This window comes from Mustelus asterias, chromosome 30 (assembly GCF_964213995.1).
Source record: "Mustelus asterias chromosome 30, sMusAst1.hap1.1, whole genome shotgun sequence".
In the NCBI taxonomy this organism is placed as follows: Eukaryota; Metazoa; Chordata; class Chondrichthyes; order Carcharhiniformes; family Triakidae; genus Mustelus; species Mustelus asterias.
In genome coordinates, this window is record NC_135830.1 from 15,208,232 (window position 1) to 15,228,673 (window position 20,442).

The 20,442-nt window shown below is 47.9% G+C and overlaps 2 protein-coding genes across 2 annotated transcripts; one reads left to right on the forward strand and one right to left on the reverse strand.

Annotated features, from left to right (window-relative positions):
- Positions 1-376: 376 nt before the first annotated feature.
- On the reverse strand, positions 377-10,040 carry LOC144480916 (uncharacterized). The gene is made up of 2 exons (XM_078200541.1): positions 9,294-10,040; positions 377-937 (listed from the first exon to the last, which is right to left on the reverse strand). Exons 1-2 carry the CDS (start codon positions 10,038-10,040, stop codon positions 377-379), a joined length of 1,308 nt encoding a protein of 435 aa, XP_078056667.1.
- A 6,936-nt stretch (positions 10,041-16,976) lies between these two features.
- LOC144480831 (uncharacterized) lies at positions 16,977-20,169 on the forward strand. Its single transcript, XM_078200453.1, has 3 exons — positions 16,977-17,060; positions 17,435-17,522; positions 18,064-20,169. The coding sequence occupies exon 3, from the start codon at positions 18,384-18,386 to the stop codon at positions 19,017-19,019; it is 636 nt and encodes a 211-aa protein (XP_078056579.1). The 5' UTR covers positions 16,977-17,060; positions 17,435-17,522; positions 18,064-18,383; the 3' UTR covers positions 19,020-20,169.
- Positions 20,170-20,442: the final 273 nt, after the last annotated feature.

Genomic DNA, 20,442 nt, shown 5'->3' on the forward strand with positions numbered 1-20,442 from the left:
CAAAGGTACATGGTTCAGTCTGAACACGAAAACAACAAAATCCAATCACAACAGTTACTTGTGAACTCGCTGGTGTCTCAGCAGATTGGATGACTGACTGAATCCCTTTCCACACTTGGAACAAGTGAATGGCTTCTCCCCGGTGTGAATTCGCTGGTGTGTCAGCAGAGTGGATGAGTGAGCAAATCCATTCCCACATTGGGAGCAGGTGAACGGTCTCTCCCCAGTGTGAGTGCGCTGGTGTACAGTGAGTTGAGATGATTGCTTGAACCCAGTCCCACAGTGAGAGCACCTGAATGGTTTCTCATCAGTGTGAACACGTTGATGGTAATGCAGATTTACAGAATTTTTAAAGCATTTCCCACAGTCTGGACATTTAAAAGGTCTCATCAGTGTGAATCCACTGGTGTGTGAAGAGGGTGGCTGACTGAGCAAATCTCTTCCCACACTGGGAGCAAGTGAATGGCCTCTCCCCAGTGTGAATTCGCTGGTGTAATGCGAGGTTGGAAGACTGAGTGAATCCCTTCCCACACTGGGACCAGGTGAACGGCCTTTCCCCAGTGTGGATTCGCTGATGTTTCAGCAGATGGGATGAGGCACTAAATCCTTTCCCACACTGGGAGCAGTTGAATGGTCTCTCTTCAGTGTGAGTTCTCTGGTGTATATGTAAGCTGTTTGACTGAGTGAATCCCCTCCCACACTGGGAGCAGGTGAATGGTCTCTCCCCACTGTGACTGCGCCAATGAATCTCCAGCTGGGAAGGGTAATCGAATCCCTTCCCACAGTCCCCACATTTCCACAGCTTCTCCCTGTTGCGACTGCAATTATGTTCCGAAAGGCTGGATGATTGGTTAAAGTCTTGTCCACACACAGAACACGTGTACAGTTTCTCTTCACTGTGAACGGTGCTATTTCCTTCCATGTTCAAAACACAATGATATTCAGGTTACAATAAATTGGCTAACTCCATCAGGTTTTGATATATTTGGTTTCAGTTTCCCAACTGCAAATCCTCCTCTTCTAAACCCTGTGAAATTGATTTAAAACAGAAAAAAGGAAGTGAGAGAGAACCCACAAAAACACAAAGGCAGTTTGTGAAATTGAGCTGAATGAATCTGGTCATTTGTGGGGCTGGCACTCGGAAAAAGTGATCATGAAAACTGCTGGATTGTCATAAAAACCCAGCGGGTTCACTGATATCCTTCAGGGCAGGAAATCTGCCACACGGTCTGGACACAAGACTCTGGACACAGAGAGAGAAGACAGAGAGAAGTAGGAGAGGTCAGGGTGAAGGAGAGGGATTTTGTACATTGACAACTCAATTAGAACTTTGACAGAAAGTTTCCCAAACCCTCAACCTCCACCCACCTAGAAGGACCAGGGTAGCAACTAGATGGGAACACCATCACCTTCAAGTTCCCCTCCAACTCACACACCACCCTGACTTGTCTGACGTCCAGTACTAAAAGAACAGAAATTTCTTTCATATAAACATTGGGAAGACTGAACCCATTGTCTTCAGTCCCCACTACAAACTCCACTCCCTCGCCAGCAACTCTCTCCCTCTTCCTGGCAACTGTCTGAGGCTGAAGCAAACTGTTCACAACCATGGTAAAATATTTCACCCCAAGTTGAGCTTCCAGCCACATTGCCACATCATCATCAAGACCGCCTATTTCCACCTCAGTGCCATTGGTCAACTCTACTCCAGTCTCAGCTCCTTTGGAACTCTCATCCATTCCATTGTGATGTGAAACACAGGGGAATGGGGATATAGAGAGGGAATGGGACTGACTGAATTGCTCCACAGAGAGTTGGCATGGATCTGAGTTGCCTATTCTATGTTGTAACGTTTCCATCACTGAAAATAGATAATGTTGATATACTGCTATATATTTTAAGACAAGAAATAGGGAATCGTAAATAACATAGTATATACCATGTAACTACATTAAACACATCTCTCTCCCATACAAATTTACTGTTCATTAAAATGTTAGCCCTCTCCTGAGAAAACTCCCCCTTGAATTATGAACATTGGGTAAGAGGCCATCCTATTAGCCAGATATATAAACATGTCAAAGTGAGGGAGCTAAAGGATGTCAATGTCTTGTGAGAGAAAGAAAAAGATACCTGGGCCGAGTCTTGCTCCTAATTCCGATGTTCGTCTATAACGTTTTCAGAGTCTGCAGTCTCCCTGGATTCACTTCCTTTCCCATCAGTTGCTGCAAGTCCCCAGTTTCCCCCAGAATGAGAAAGGAAATGGAAAGGGAGAAACATTGATTTCCTCCCAGATGTTGCCCTCTTTTTAGGTCAAACCAAATAAACAAACTCAGATTAAGTCAGGCCAAAGTAAAGGGGGCAGCTCCCCAAAAGGAGGGGGAACAGTAAGTTTCACTCTGAACCTCATTGGCCAACTTCCGCATTGTGACGTCACAATGGAACCTCGCGTGAATTAGCCAATAAGAATAAGTCTGCTCCGCGGTGACGTCCTGTGGTTTCAGTGCGCAGGCCCGGGCGCGCGGACACGGGAGCCCCGCCCCCACCCATTCCCCTCCTCCTGCACCTCCTCCAGCCAAGGTTTCCAGGCAACCGGCTGGCGGCTCCGGCCAGAGCGAGAAGCCGCTCGGTGATCTCCCCCGCCCCCCTCTCTCTACGGCGGCTGCGGCTCCAAAAAGAGATCGAGAGCGACCACTGGCGGCAGCCGCACTGCGCCTGCTCCGGACAGCTCGGCTCAGCAGCGCTCTCTGCGCCTGCTCCGGACAGCTCGGCTCAGCAGCGCTCTCTGCGCCTGCTCCGGACAGCTCAACTCAGCAGCGCTCTCTGCGCCTGCGCGCTGGGCTGCCAGCTGAGGGAGTGGGGGAGGGGACTTTGCAAAATCTCTTCCCATCATTTTCTTCCAAGTCCCGCAGTTTGATTTGAAACAGAACAGCTTCTGTTTGTAGCTTCACCACAGATTCAAACTTCACCACAGACTCAAACTTCACACACAGACTCAAACTTCACACACAGACTCAAACTTCACACACAGACTGCAACTTCACCACAGACTCAAACTTCACACACAGACTCAAACTTCACCACAGACTCAAACTTCACACACAGATTCAAACTTCACCACAGACTCAAACTTCACACACAGACTCAAACTTCACCACAGACTCAAACTTCACACACAGACTCAAACTTCACCACAGACTCAAACTTCACACACAGACTCAAACTTCACACACAGACTCAAACTTCACCACAGACTCAAACTTCACACACAGACTCAAACTTCACCACAGACTCAAACTTCACACACAGACTCAAACTTCACCACAGACTCAAACTTCACACACAGACTCAAACCTCCTCCTCTGGACAACATCTGTGAGCAAAACACTTTCTTTCCCCCCCTGGGAAATACAGAGAGTTGTGGACTCTGGAACTGGAATTAGAGCCAAATATACTGAGGGGGGAATGTTTGTGATTTTGTGGAACCTGTTTTTATTGTCTGAGCGTTTTAAAGTTTAATTTATCCTGTCTATTCAAATACTGTTTCTTAATGCATGATTCAGTGATGTTAATTTTAGATTAATTTTTAAAGTAAAATTTTTTTTAAATGAAACATTGTCTTTGTTTATTCCATTGGGATTTGTGGGAATTTGTTTATTATAAGGTGACCATGAGGATCGTAACAACATTGATATGTTTGGTGTTGGTGCATATGATGTGGAGATGCCGGTGTTGGACTGGGATGGGCCCAGTAAGACGTCTCACAACACCTAGTTAAAGTCCAACAGGTTTATTTCGAATCACGAGCTTTCAGCGCGCTGCTCCTTCTCACCTGATGACCAAACAACCTACTGGAACATTAGGGAATTCACACTGGGGAAGAGACCCTGATAATTCCCACTCACTTTCAGCGATTTCTCATAAAAACTACCAGATTGGAAGCTTCTGCCTGAAATGTTATTTTCCCTTCGTTTCCAAACTGAGACCATTCACCTGCTCAGTGTGTGGGAAAGGATTCACTTGTTCACCCAAGCTGCTGACACACCATAGCAGTCACACCCATTAGTGATCTTTTGGATGCTCTGACTGTGGCTCTCCACCGGTTGGGGATATACCAGGCACAGACGAGGATGGCTGTGGTTGTTGGAGGTCAGTCATCACTGCAAGGGTCACTGCAGGGTTCATCTAAAACTCTGCTGGCCATGTTTAAACTCACATTGTGTTATTCCACTATCACCCTTGTGCACGATGATCCACCCAGTAAAGCAACAACTTAATATTAAAATTCTCATCCTTGGTTTCAAATCACTCCATGACCTTGCCTGTCCCAATATCTATAATCTCCTATAAGCCCCACAACCCTCAATATACTACACTGCTCTAATTCTGGTCTTTAGTTTGTCCCTGACCTTGCTTCACCATTGCAAGCTCTACCTTCAGTTGCTTAGGCTCCAACCTCTGGAATACCATCCCTACACGTCTCCAACTCTCCACCTCGCTTTACTCCTTTAACACACCCCTTAAAATCGACCACTTTGACCAAACTTTTGGTCATCTAACCTAATATCTTCTTTGTGGCTCAATATCATACTTTAGAACATAGAACATAGAACAGTACAGCACAGAACAGGCCCTTCGGCCCACAATGTTGTGCCGAGCTTTATCTGAAACCAAGATCAAGCTATCCCACTCCCTATCATCCTGGTGTGCTCCATGTGCCTTTCCAATAACCGCTTAAATGTTCCTAAAGTGTCTGACTCCACGATCACTGCAGGCAGTCCATTCCACACCCCAACCACTCTCTGCGTGAAGAACCTACCTCTGATATCCTTCCTGTATCTCCCACCACGAACTTTATTTTACAATGCTCCCTGGATGTTTTATTACTTTAAGGTGCTATATAAATATATTTTGTTGTTCCTCATGTCTCCTGGGCCTAATCATTTTCAGCGGCTTCATTAATTACCATCTCCCCACCATAGGGTGGGAAACGGGAATGTTCACTGATGATTGCAGTGTATATTACCATTCACAACTCTGAATACTGAAGCTGCCCGCATGCAGCGCAGGACCAGGACAATATTCAGGTTGTCAATTCATATTGACACCACATAATTATCAGGAAATATCTATTTCCAACAAGAAAATCTAACCATCTTCCCTTGATATTCAATGGCATTACCATCAGTGAATGCCCCACCAGCAATAACTTTGGGGTTACCATTGACCAGTCATTTAAATACTGAGGTTACAAGAGCAGATCAGAGGTTGGGAGTTTTGTGGCAGGTTCCTCACTTAATGACTCCCCAAAGGCTTGCCATGATTCACAAGGTATAAATCAGGAGTAAGGGGGAATATTCCCTACCTGGATGAGTGTATCTGCAACAATTTTGTAGATCCTATCCAGGACAAAGTAGCTCGCCTGATCAGCATCTCAAATACCACCTTAAACATTCACTCTCCACCATTAGCCCACAATGGTGGCAGTGTATCCCACATATTAGATGCACTGCAAGAAATCACCAAGGCTGTTTTCACAGCATGTTCCAAACCCTAACTTCGACCACTTGAAAAACAAGTGCAGCCAGCGTTTGGGAATGCCACCATCTGCAAATTGTACTCCACATCACACACCATTCTGACTTGAAAATCAATCACCATTCCTTCTCTGTCACTGCATCAAATTCCTGGAACTCCCTAACAGCGTTGTGGGTATACCTACACCAGATGGATTGCAGCGATTCAAGAAAGTGGCTCACTTTCTTCACAAGGGCAATTAGTGATGCACAATGAATGTTGGCCTTGCCAGCCACATTCACATCCCCTGAAAGAATAAAACAAAATCCTCATCCCTGGTATCATTCTCAGCCAATGTACTGCAATTATCAATGAACAGCTCCGCTTTCGACTTTATGATGGGGGAGGGTCATTGGTGGAGCAACTGAGGATGGATGGGCCTCGGACACTACCCTAGGGCTGAGATGATTGGCCTCCAACAACCGCGATCATCCTCCTCTGTGCGGGATGTGGCTCTCGCCGGTGGAGAGTTTCCCCCTGATTCCCATTGACTTCAATGTTAATCGGGTTGCTTGATGCCACGCACAGTCAAACGCTGCCTTGATGTCAATGGCAATCACTCCAACATCACTCTTTTGTCCATGTTTGGACAAAGGCTGTAAATGAGGCAGGAGGTGAGTGGTCCTCGGTGGAACCCAAAATGAGCATCAGTGAGCAGGTTATTGCTGTAGAAATGCTGCTTGATCGCACCGTTGGCAACAACATCTTCCATCATTTTGCTGATGATCGAGACGAGAGACATTGGAGGGCAGTTGGCCAGTTTGGATTTTTCCTTATCCATCGCCTTCAGCTGTTTATTGATATCCCTTGAAGTGAATCGAATTGGCTGAAGATGGGCATCTGTGATAGTAGGGACCTCAGGATGGATAATCCATATGGAGAGATTAGAGAAGCTGGAATTGCACTCTATAGAGCAGGAAAGGTGAAGGAAAGATTTAATAGAGATATTCAAACTTTTGAGAGGTTTTGATAAAATGCATGTCTGTTTCCATTGGTTTAGAACCAAAAGACATCGGGTGGAATTTCATGAAAAAAATTTGAGGTGCTGAATGAGTGAGAAAAGTTTCAAACTCGTTTCTTGGGCAAATTAAAAAAAAGCAATCTTGTGGCACTTAGTCAAAAACAGTCACAATATAATCCTCACTGCAGGAGGAAGGGGAGGAACCTAAACTTGCTGGGGAAGCCAGCTGCTGATCTGGAGGGGTGTCATTGTGCATGCGCTCCATCCTCCCAGTTTCCAGCTTCAGTGGACATCCCCCCCTCCCCACAGAAATCGCCCCGCCCATCTCATCTGTAGCGTTTCCCCCGAATCACCAACCCCTCCCCGCAGTCAGCATCCCTGCAGAGTTCCCCCTCTCGCCCCCTCCCCAATCGCCACCCCTGCAGAGTTTCCCCCGATCACCAGCTCCCTCCCCCATCAGGACTCCTGCAGAGCTCCCCCCACTAACCCTCTCCTCAATCACCACCCCTGCAGAGTTCCCCCTCTCGCTCCCTCCCCGATCGCCACCCCTGCAGAGTTTCTCCGACAACCAGCTCCCTCCCCCATCAGGACTCCTGCAGAGCTCCCCCCACTAACCCTCTCCTCAATCACCACCCCTGCAGAGTTTCCCCGATCACCAGCTCCCTCCCCCCATCAGGACTCCTGCAGAGCTCCACCCCCATAACCCTCTCCTCAATCACCACCCCTGCAGAATTTCCCAATCACCACTCCCTCCCCCTAGTCAGCTTCACCGTCCCACGGAGTGACCCAGGGGTCTATTGGCGCCTCGAGGGAGGAGGGGGACCTGGGGACGGTGCTGGGGCCTTCCACCCGGGGGATTCCGGCCGATGGGATGCAGGGCTTTCCGACTCCCCCATTCCTGACACCGGTGCATCTCAAGAGCAGCAGGGTGGACGGCAAGGCAAGGATACATCCATATCACCAGGAAGACGGCTGGACCCCTCTAGGTCCCAGCTCTCCAGCAGACGCCTGCCAGGGGCATCACAGGCAAATGGGTGCGGAGTGCAGCTGGCTGCCTCCAGTTCTGATGTGCATCCTGGGGGGACGTGTTGATGTGGCGCTGGACCACGGGAGATGGAGATGTTGTGGGGTCGCCAGGAGGGCACGGGTGAAAGTCTATATGAGAAAGGTTTAGGGAATTGGGCTCTGTTGATGATCACATCCACCTGTTTTATAGCACTGTTAACTATCGGCCCTTCGTGTTATTGCATTGTTAGTTTCACCAATAAATGTCCAAAGATGTGCAGGTTAGGTTGATTGGCCATACTAAACTGATCCTAGTGTCAGGGGGATTAGCAGGGTAAATGTGTGAGGTTGCGGGAGTAGGGCCTGGGTGGGATTGTGGTCAGTACAGACTCGATGGGCTGAATGGCCTCCTTCTGTACTGTAGGGATTCTATTCTATTCTCTATGAAATTACAGCACAGAAACAAGCCCTTTGGCCCTCCAAGCCTGTAGCAACCATGCTGCCCGTCTGAACTAAAACCCCCTACCTTTCCGGGGACCATATCCCTCTATTCCTATGCTATCCATATATTTGTCAAGACACATCTTAACGTCACTATCGTATCTGCTTCCACTACCTTCCCCGGCAACGAGTTCCAGGCACCCACCACCCTCTGTGTAAAAAACCTGCCTTGTACATCTCCTTTAAACCTTGCCCCTCGCACCTTAAACCTATGCCCCCTCGTAACTGACTCTTCCACCCTGGGAAAAAGCTTCTGAGTAACCACTCTGTCCAACCTGTCATAATCTTGTAGACTTCTATCAGGTCGCCCTCCTCAACCTCCGTCGTTCCAGTGAGAACAAACCAAGTTTCTCCAACCTCTCCTCATAGCTAATGCCCTCCACACCAGGCAACATCCTGATAAATATTTTCCGTACCCTCCCCAAAGCCTCCACATCCTTCTGGGAGTGTGGTGACCAGAATTGAACACTAGATTCCAAGTGCGGTTTAACTAAGGTTCTATAAAGCTGCAACATGACTTGCCAATTTTTAAACTCAATGCCCCGGCCGATGAAGGCAAGCATGCCGTATGCCTTCTTGACTATCTTCTCCACCTGCATTGCCACTTTCAATGACCTGTGTACCTGTACACCTGGATCCCTCTGCCTATGAATACTCTTAAGGGTTCTGCCATTTACTGTATATTTCCCATCTGTATTAGACCTTCCAAAATGCATTACCTCACATTTGTCCGGATTAAACTTCATCTGCCATCTCCCCGCCCAAGTCTCCAACTGATCTATATCCTGCTGTATCCTCTGCCGGTCCCCATCGCTATGCGCAATTCCACCAACCTTTGTGTCATCCACAAACTTACCAATCAAACCAGTTACATTTTCCTCCAAATCATTTATATATATTACAAACAGCAAAAGTCCCAGCACTGATCCCTGAGGAATGTCACTTGTCACAGCCCTCCATTCAGAAATGTACCTTTGCACTGCCAACCTCTGTTTTCTTCTGACTAAATATCTCTAAACTTCCTAACACCCTGTCACTCTGTGATCCTTGTGACATTTGAAACCAGGTATTCGCAAAAAGACTCAAAGAGCATCAGCCCACTGGAGGCAGAGACCGGCCAGTCAAGCACAAAGAAACCCTCTGACCCTTCCCATTGACCAACTGTGAGAATGAACAAAATGCAGTCCTGGATGCAACTGAGAGCAGAAACAATAACAGCAGAATCCAACCACTGTCATCACTCGTGAACCTGTTGGTGTTTCAGCAGCCGGGACGAAACTCTGAAACCCTTCCCACACTGAGAGCAGGTGAACGGCCTCTCCCCAGTGTGAACTCGCTGGTGTGCCCGCAGGTTGGTTGATTGAGCGAATCCCTTCCCACACTGAGAGCAGGTGAATGGCCTCTCCCCAGTGTGAACTCGCTGGTGTGCCCGCAGATTGGTTGACTGAGCGAATCCCTTCCCACACTGAGAACAGGTGAATGGTTTCTCCCCAGTGTGAACTCGCTGGTGTGTCTGCAGGTGGGATGACCGAGTGAATCCCTTCCCACACTGGGAGCAGGTGAATGGCCTCTCCCCAGTGTGGACTCGCTGGTGTCTCAGCAGCTCGGATGACTGAGTGAATCCCTCCCCACACTGAGAGCAGGTGAATGGTTTCTCTCCAGTGTGAACTCGCTGGTGTGTCTGCAGGTCAGATAACTGAGTGAATCCCTTCCCACACTGAGAGCAGGTGAACGGCCTCTCCCCAGTGTGAACTCGCTGGTGTGTCCGCAGGCTGGATGACTGAGTGAATCCCTTCCCACACTGTGAGCAGGTGAATGGCCTCTCCCCAGTGTGAACTCGCTGGTGTGCCCGTAAGTTGGATAACTGATTAAATCCCTTCTCACACTGAGAGCAGATGAACAGCCTCTCCCCAGTGTGGCTGCGCCGATGAGCTTCCAGCAGGGATGGGTAGCTGTATCCCTTCCCACAGTCCACACATTCCCATGGTTTCTCCATGGTGCAGGTGTCCTTACCTCTCTCTAGGGTGGACAATTAGTTGAAACTTCGTCCACACACAGAACAAGATTACAGTCTCTCCCCGCTGTGAATGGTGTGATATTTATTCAGACTGTGTAACTGGTTAAAGCTCTTTAGTCAGTGCATTGGAACACTCTCACTCAAGTGTGGCAGAGTGTTGATGCTTTTTCACTCACACTGACATTTCAAATCCTTTCAAATCGACAGACTGGACAATCATTTCTCCTTCTGGATTCAAAGTCCGATGATATTGAGGTCCCAAGGAACACGATTCTGTCACGTCTAGACGTGACGTTTGAGATTTCGGCCTGTGATTCCTCTTTCAATATCCTGTAAAATGAGTTTCCAAAAGTCATCAGTGTCAGTACAGGATAGAAATTCAGAACAGACAATTTCTATGGAACATTCTTTCCTCTCTCATTCCCCAAAAGCTGGAAATCTCCATCCCACACACTCTCTCCCCATTCTCAGCAGGTCTGGCAGCATCTGTATGGAGAGAAAAGAACTGATGTTTCAGAGCTTTGACAAAGGGTCGTCTAGACAAGAAACATCAGCTCTTTTCTCTCCTTACAGATGCTGCCAGACCTGCTGAGATTTTCCAGCATTTTCTCTCTTGGTTTCAGATTCCAGCATCCGCAGTAATTTGTTTTTATAAGGCTGCAGATACCTCCTCCCAAGTATCATGCGTGTGCCCAAGACATCACCACTTGTTTCCCTTATTTCTTTAGCACCCATGGTGCTCTCTGCAGTAAACACAGAGGAGAAGTATTCATTACAAATCTCACCCATCTCCTGTGGCTCCACACACAGATGGCCATACTGATTTTTAAGGGGATCTATTCTCTCTCTAGCCACCCTTTTACTCTTAATATAGCTACAGAACCTCTTGGAATTTTCTTTAATCTTACCTGCCAGATCCATATCATACCCTCTTTTTGTCCTCCTGATTTCCCTCTTCAGTATTTTCTTACACTTTTTATAGTCAGAGTGATTCACTTGTCCCCAATTGCCTAAACCCAATGTATGCTTCCTTCTTTTACCTGACCAGAGCCTCAATGTCCCTTGTCTGCCAGAGATCCCTAAATTTACCATTCTTTCCCTGCATCTTAACAGGAATATACTGCCCCTGGATTCTTGATATCACACTTTTAAAACTTCCCATTTGCCAGTCATTCCTTTCCCTTCAAACAAACTCACCTAATCGACATCTGCTCGATCCTGCCTAATGCCCACAAAAGTGGCCCTGCTCCAGTTTAGGGCCCTGACCTGTGGACCTGTCCTATCTTTTTCCAGAACTATTTTGAAACTATTGGTGCTCCCAATAGTGCGCCCTGACTGACACTTCAGTCACTTGCTCCACCTCATTTCTTAACTGTCTAATAGAGAGTGAGTCCAGGAATTGATAATGAAAAATAAGGAGCTGGGAGATGAATTGAACAAGTATTTTGCCTCGGTGTTCACAATAGAGGATACAGTTAAAACTCAGAAACAGCTGGAAATCAGAAAACAGAAGTGTGGGATGAACTCTGAAAAAGCACAATTCCCAGGGAAGTGGTCCTCAGCAAACTGTTGGAGCTGTGGGCTGATGAGTCCTCGGGTCCTGCTGGGCTTCATTCTCGGGTCTTAACAGAGTGAGATAGTTGATGTGTTGTTCAATTTTCTAAAATTCCCCATCGGGAATTGGATAAAGGGAAACCGGTGGATGCTCTGTACTTAGATTTCCAGAAGACATTTGATGAGGTGCCACATGAAAGGTTATTGCAGCAAATAAAAATTCATGCTGCGGGGATAACATATTGGCGTGGATAGAAGATTGGCTAACAGCAGACAGTGGGCAGAAATGGATCATTTTCTGGTTTAAGAGAGAGAGAAACCTGGACCAACCTTTCCAGAGTCTGCAGCCTCCCTGGATTCACTTCCTTTCCCTTCAGTTGCTGCAAGTCCCCAATTTCCCCCAGAATGAGAGAAGAAATGGAAAGGGGGTTGAAAAGAAAGTGTTTTACTCACAGATATTGGCCTCTTTTAAGGTCAAACCAAATAAACAAACTCAAGTTAAGTCAGGACAAAGTAAAAGGGGCAGCTCCCCAAAAGGAGGGGGAACAGCCCGAACAAAAATCAAAGTACAAAGGAAACTTAAAAACATCAAATGAGAATGTGATTACTAGGGTCTTTTTTTTTGGGAAGTTGGAGTCTGTCTGAAGATCAATCTTCATTCACACAAAGCCCACGTTCTGCTTGGCTGGAAGACCAGAGTCCTTCCGGTCCTCCAACTCTTCCCATTGGTCAACACCTCAGCATGAAGATCAGAGGGTGGGTTCTCCCCTGCACATGCGCAGCTTCCCCTCTCCCCCGCACATGCCGGGGGGAGGGGAAGATCACGGAGCGGCTTCTCGCTCTGGCCGAAGCTGTCAGCCGGTTGCCTGGAAAGCTTGGCTCGATGTGGTGTAGGGGGAGGGGAACAATGGGTGGGGGCGGGGCTCCCAGGTCCGCGCGCCCGGGCCTGAGCACTGGAACCCGGAGACGTCGCCGCGGAGCGGAGTGATTCCTATTGGCTGAATCAGGCAGGACTCCATTGTGATGTCACAATGCGGAAATTGTCCAATGAGCTTCAGAGTGAAACTTCCTCCTCTTTTGTCCTGATTTAATCGGAGTTTGTTTATTTGGTTTGACCTAAAAAGAGGGCAACATCTGGGAGGTAATCAATGTTTCCCCCTTTCCATTTCTTTTCTCATTCTGGGGGAAATTGGGGACTTGCAGCAACTGAAGGGAACGAAGTGAATTTGGTCTGTATATTCCACACATTGTTCCTCCAAAAATGTCGACATATATCTGTCTGGCAGCCTGCATGGAAATTTTCAGCTCTCTGCGTCCAGGGCAGGAAGCAGTGAGCATGGATCTGTCAATCACACATGAGGACGGCCTCAACAGGGACCTTGGGTTCACGTCACACTATCTGTATCCCCCATGACTTGCCTGGACTTGCAAAATCTCACTAACTGTCCTGGCTGGAGACAATACACATCTCTTTAACCTGTGCTTAACCCTCTCTCCACTCACATTGTCTGTACCTTTAAGACTTGAATACCTGTAAAGGCTCACATTCCAACCATTATCTTGTAAATTGAGTTTGTGTCTTTATATGCCCTGTTTGTGAACAGAACTCCCACTCACCTGATGAAGGGGCAGTGCTCTGAAAGCCTGTGGCTTATGCTACCAAATAAACCTGTTGGATTTTAACCTGGTGTTGTGAGACGTCTTACTGTGCTTACCCCAGTCCAACGCCGGCACCTCCCACTGAGTGGAAACAGAGAGAAGTAGGAGAGGCCGGAGGTGAGGAGAGAGATTTTATACATCTACAACTCAACAGGAACTTTGACAGAATTTCCAAACCCTGTGAACACCATCAGCTCCAAGTTCCTCTCCAACTCTCACACCATCCTGACTTGTCTGACATCCAGTACTGAAAGAATAGAAATTTATTTCATTTAAATACTGGAAAGACTGAACCCATTGTGTTCAGTCCCCACTACAAACTCCACTCCCTCGCCAACAACTTTATCTCTCCTCCTGGCAACTGTCTGAGGCTGAACCCGGCTGTTCACAACCAGGGTGAAATAGTTCATCCCAAGATGAGCTTCCAGCCACATGTCCACATCATCATCAAGACCACCTTCATTCATAGATGCATTAATAGTAATTAATTAACAATAATGAACAATAAAATACAGTGTAGAAGGAGGCCATTCAGCCCATCGAGCCTGCACCGACAACAATCCCATCCAGGCCCTATCCACATATTTACCTGTTAATCCCCCTGATACCAAGTGACAATTTATCGTGGCCAATCTGTCTAACCGGCACATCTTTGGACTGTGGAAGGAAACCGGAACACCCGGAGGAAACCCACACAGACACGGGGAGAATGTAGAAACTCTGCACAGACAGCGACCCGAGGCTGGAATTGAACCTGGGTCCCTGGCGCTGTTAGGCAGCTGCACTAACCACTGTGCCACCGGGCCACATGTCAGTGCCATCGCCCGACTCCAGCCCAGTCTCAGCTCATCTGGAACCCTCACCCATTCCATTGTGACCTCACACTCTCACCCATTCCATTGTGACGTCACACCCTCACCCATTCCATTGTGACATCACACTCCCACCCATTCCATTGTGACCTCACACTCTCACCCATTCCATTGTGACGTCAGGGCTTCCCTCTCCAATCACAATCCATGCCGGCCTCCCACATGCAGCCTCAATGGCGGCAGTCAGCCCGGGTCTAACACTACAAGCTGCCGCTCCATTTGGTACAAAGGGGGGGGACCGGGAAGTTCATTTCCGGGGTTTGGGTTTGAACAACATGTTTACAAAGCCTTTCCACCCACCCGCCACATTTATCATTCCCCGCACGCCGCTCTCTACCTCGTACTGTTCTCGCTTCCAAGTTGAAACCGTCCGTCCGCCGCCATTACCCGCACTGCGCATGCTTCAGGTCCCGCCCCTCATTCACTCCGATTGGTTGGAGGACCAGCCGCTCCCGCTCGGTCCTCCACCCCGCCCCCTCTTCCTATTGGTCCGGAGCTGCCGTCAATCATTCCCCGGGCATTGTGATGTGGAGCATGCGCAGTGTCATTGCTGTCCTTGGCGCTTGTTTGTCCCGGAGAAGCGGAGTCAGCGTTAGGCGGTGGCTGGGAGGATTTGGAAACACTTTGTGGATCCGCAAACCCTTCAGAATCATTGTCAGCTCCCTGGTTTGCAGCTGCGGGGCTTCTCCCTCCCTCCCTCCCGGGAACAGGCCCAGGTTAACGGCCCCATCCTGGCTCAGCCACTGGAGGATGGTTCACATCAGAGGATGGGGGAGGGGGACAATAAATAAGAGGTTACACTTTGGCCTCAAATCAATGAGGACTCTGATCTCTGGGAAGGAAGGAAACCCTGGGAGGTGGGCGGGGAGGATTCACAAACACCCGCTGGAGGCCCCAACACCACCAATGAGGTCCATTGGTTTTATTGTCAGTCTGCAGACAGGAGCTGGAGAACTGAACCCAGTAAGAGTTTTAACAACACCAGATTAAAGTCCAACAGGTTTATTTGGTAGCAAATACCATTTGCTTTCGGAGCGCTGCTCCTTCATCAGATGGAGTGGAAATGTGCTCTCAAACAGGGCACAGAGACACAAAATCAAGTTACAGAATACTGATTAGAATGTGAATCCCTACAGCCAACCAGGTCTTAAAGATACAGACAATGTGGGTGGAAGGAGCATTAAGCACAGGTTAAAGAGATGTGGCTGTCCTGTCTGGAGACAATACACATCTCTACCCACAGACACATCATGTCTGTGCTAGCTTATTTTCAAACAGTTGTACAAGGGCCATTCCCCTTCATAAAAACATGCATTATTTCTCCTTTCAAATGATTGCTCAATTCTCTTTATGAAAAATCTGAGTTAACAAAAAACAACATCGGAAGAGTTGCAGAAGCCTCTGCAGTATTCATGGACATTTTTTAAATTAACAAAGTTTCTTTGACTCAATAACATGAAGAGTCAGGTGGGAATTCTCATACAGTTTTGGAAATAAAACTATTTGCAGTTATGCAGTCGATTTTGTACCTTTTCAAGGAACAAAAATCCTACAGTGCAGAAGAAGGCCATTCAGCCCATCGAGTCTGGACCGACCACAATCCCACCCACGCCCTATCCCCATAACCCCATGCATTAACCCTAGCTAGTCCCCTTGACAATTTTTAGCATGGCCAATCCACTTAACCCGCATATCTTTGGACTGTGGGAGGAAACCAGAGCACCCAGAGGAAACCCACGCAGACACAGGGAGAACGTGCAAACTCCACACAGATCGTGACCCAAGCTGGGAATAGAACCCAGGTCCCTGGTGCTGTGAGACAGCAGTGCTAACCACTGTACCACCTCTCAATATTGGTCTTGGAAACAGGGCAGAATGTCAGTCCTGGAATGTAAGTGGTCAGTTATCCTATTTACAGCACAGCCACGCCAGAAAGAGACCATTCAGATATGTTATGTGTGCAAATGGATTTATTCAATTTCCCGTTCTGTTAACATATTTAAAAGTTCAAAGGATTTGATCAATCATGAGTTCATTCTTATTGTCAAGTCCGTGTGTGTGTGTGTGTGTGGAGAGGGGGTGGATGGTAAATCAATCAGTTCGTTACACCAGCTGACACTCCAAGGAGTTCATCTTCAGGTGTAGATGTTAGTTCTGCTATCAATTAAACTCAGATGTGGAGATGCCGGCGTTGGACTGGGGTAAGCACCGTAAGAAGTCTCACATCACCAGGTTAAAGTCCAACAGGTTTATTTACTACCAAATAAACCTGTTGGACTTTAACCTGGTGTTGTGAGACTTCTTACATTAATTAAACTCAGGACGGAGCTAGCTGCTATATTAGTTATTTTCATTATAGAAATCATAGAAACTCCACAGTGCAGAAGGAGGCCATTCGGCCCATCGAGTCTGCACTGACCACAATCCCACCCAGGCCCTATCCCCACATATTTACCCACTAATCCCTCCAACCTACGCATCCCAGGATTCTAAGGGGCAATTTTTAACCTGGCCAATCAACCTAACCGGCACATCTTTGGACTGTGGGAGGAAACCGGAGCACCCGGAGGAAACTCACGCAGACACGAGGAGAATGTGCAAACTCCACACAGACAGTGACCCAAGCCGGGAATCGAACCCGGGACCCTGGAGCTGTGAAGCAGCAGTGCTAACCACTGCACCATTTTATACCTTGGTGCTTTGGCTTCAGTCGTAAGTGAATCACAAAACATGATTTTTAAAAATGCAATAACATACTTCAATGGTGGCTATCTTACCCAGCATTCACAGTAATTCAGAATATGATCCAGCCGCTCAACAGATTTTGCGCATGCGCAATGTATGTTGCTGCTGCAGGAGCAGCAAGGGGGTTATATCGGCTCCGGGTTTCCAGGGAAACGGCTTACTCTGGAGGGTAATGGAGGCGGCGGGGTGGGTGGAGAGGCTTCATAAGCACCCAGAGGAGACAGGAAAACCCGAATAATAACTGCTCGGTGTCGCGTTCGTACAATTCGGGGCCGCGACCGCAGATGCCTGATTTGGAGGCCCCGAGTGAACGGAGGCCATCTTTCCCGGGGCGATGGGCAATAGTGCGCATGCGCGCTGCTCCCTGTCAGCAGGAGGAGAGAAAGTTGTGAATTTCTCTCCGGGACTGACAGGGATGGACTTTGGAAACTCCTTTTACAGGGAGTGAGAAGGGGAGGATTTACACACAGAAAACTCAACCCAAGAGAAATGTTTCTCGCTTAATTTCTATTCTTGACTGACAGTGATGATCTTTTTTTACAGGAAATTTGATGACAAAATTTGAAGGGAAACTCAAACCAGACATCAGATCAAAACCTGACAGAGTCACTCCATTCATCAGAACCTGATTGTAAGTGTGTCTGTAGAAAAAGATTCAAACATCTGTGTGGCTGGAAACAGGGAACGATAATGTCATGGAAGGATTTGCAAAAAAAGATGCAATGTTTTAAATTGAGTTGTTTAACCAGGAGCCTGTGTGGGTCAGTGTATTCTTTCCTCTCATTCTCCAAAAGCTGTGAATCTCCATCCCACACACTCTCCCTCCATTCTCACTCTGCTGTATCTAATATTCACCCTCCCAATTCTCCTGAAGGTGCTGATTGAGGCTGATTGACAGATCCATGCTCACTGCTTCCTGTCCACCACACACACATCATAAGAAACAGGAGCTGCAGTTGGCCATTCAGCCCATCGAACTGCTGCAACCATTCATTGAGAATTGGCTGATCTACCGCAGCATCATTTCCCACGCTATCCCCCAGATAGAGAGAGAATAGAGCCAATGTTTCGAGTCTGGAGAGAGGAAAGAATGTTCCACAGAAACTAGAATTGCGTGTTCTGAATTTCCATCCTGCACTGACACTGATGATCTCTGTAAACTTGTTTTACAGGATACTGAAAGAGGAATCACAGGCCGAAATCTCCAACGTCACATCTAGATCTGACAGAGTCACATTCCTTGGGACCTGAATATCATCGGCCTTTGAATCGAGGAGAAATGGTTGTCCGGCCTGATGACTTGAAAAGATTTCAAACATCAGTGTGACTGGAAAAGTGCCAACACACTGCCACACTGGAGTGAGTGTGTTCCAGTGCACTGAGCTTGAACCAGTTACACAGCCTGAATAAATATCACACCATTCACAGTGGGGGGAGACTGTTCTGTGTGTGGACGAGTCTTCAACTGAAGAGAGGAAAGGACACCTGCACCATGGAGAAACCGTGGAAATGTGCGGACTGTGGGAAGGGATACAGAGCCCCATCAGAGCTGGAAGCTCATCGGCGCAGCCACACTGGGGAGAGACCATTCATGTGCTCTCAGTGTGGGGAGGGATTCAGTCATTTATCCAGCCTGCAGACACACCAGCGAGTACACACTGGGGAGAGACCATTTACTTGCTCTCAGTGTGGGGAGGGATTCACTCGATTATCCCAACTGCAGACACACCAGCGAGTTCACACTGGGGAGAGGCCCTTTAGCTGCTCTCAGTGTGGGAAGGGATTCACTCAGTTATCCGTCCTGCAGACACACCAGCGAATTCATACTGGGGAGAAACCGTTCACCTGCTCTCAGTGTGAGAAGGGATTCTGTCAGTTATCCAGCCTGCAGGCACATCAGCGAGTTCACACTGGGGAGAGGCCGTTCACATGCTCTCAGTGTGAGAAGGGGTTCAGTCAATTATCTAACCTGCAGACGCACCAGCGTGTTCACACTGGGGAGAGACCATTCACCTGCTCTCAGTGTGGGAAGGGATTCACTCGGTTATCCACCCTGCAGACACACCAGCGAGTTCACACTGGGGAGAGGCCATTCACCTGCCCTCAGTGTGGGAAGGGGTTCAGTTGATTATCTGACCTGCAGATGCACCTGCGTGTTCACACTGGGGAGAGACCGTTCACCTGCTCTCAGTGTGGGAAGGGATTCACTGATTCATCCACCCTGCGGAGACACCAGCGAGTTCACACTGGGGAGAGGCCGTTCACCTGCTCTCAGTGTGGGAAGGGATTCACTCATTTATCCACCCTGCGGAGACACCAGCGAGTTCACACTGGGGAGAGGCCATTCACCTGCTCTCAGTGTGGGGAGGGGTTCAGTCAATTATCTAACCTGCAGAGACACCAGCGAGTTCACACTGGGGAGAGACCGTTCACCTGCTCTCCGTGTGGGAAGGGATTCAGTCAGTTATCTGACCTGCAGATACACCAGCACATTCACACTGGGCAGAGACCATTCACCTGCTCTCAGTGTGGGAAGGGATTCAGTCAATTATCTAATCTGCTGAGACACCAAAAAGTTCATGAGTGATTCCAGGGGGTGGGATTCTGCTGTTATTGTTTCTGCTCTCAGTTACATCCAGGACTGCATTTTGTTCATTCTCACAGTTAGTCAATGGGGAGGGTCGGAGGGTTTCTTTCTGCTGGACTGGCCGGTCTCACAACTGCCTCCAGTGGGGTGATGCTCTTTGAGTCTTGTTGCGAATACCTTGTTTTAAATTTCACAAGGATCACAGAGTGACAGGGTGTGAGGAAGTTCAGAGATATTTAGTCAGTATTTCTGTTTGAAACCTCCCAATGCCCATCCAATTTCCTTTGTTCTTGTTTATTGTCTCCACTTCCTCCACCCTCGTAGGCAGCGAGTTCCAGGTCATTACCATTCACTGCATCAAAATATTCTTCCTCACATCTGCGCCCCCCTGCCCCCTGCATCTCTGACCCAAAACCATAAATCTGTGTCCCCCCTCGTCCTTCTCCCATCAGCTAATGGGAACAGCTTTTCTTTGTCCACCTTATCTAAACCTGTCAGAATCTCGTCCACCTTTATCAAATCTCCCCTCAACCTCCTTTGCTCCAAGGGGAACAACCCCAGCCTGACATCGACAATAAAGAACAAACCAACAGAATATGTTAATACCTGAAATCAAATGGGAATGTTTAATTTCTGTTTTGAAGAAATCATGAATATGTTGTCACGTACAATAAAGGGATTTGAATAACTCAGCTTGGGTGCAGTTGAATGAAATGTATCAATCTCACATCCACCCACAGTCTAGAGGAAGTGTGGAATGTGTAGCTGGAAATCCTTCCCTAACAGCACTGTGGATGTACTTCCACCTTCGGCATTGTAGCAGTTCAGGAAGGCAGTGTTGGCGCTGATCGTGGCCGAGGCAGCTACAGACAGCCACATATTCTGTTATAACTGAAGGACTGCAGATTAAATGTGAGGCATTATGGGATTGGACTATCTTGACCACGTTCCTGTGACTGCTCAG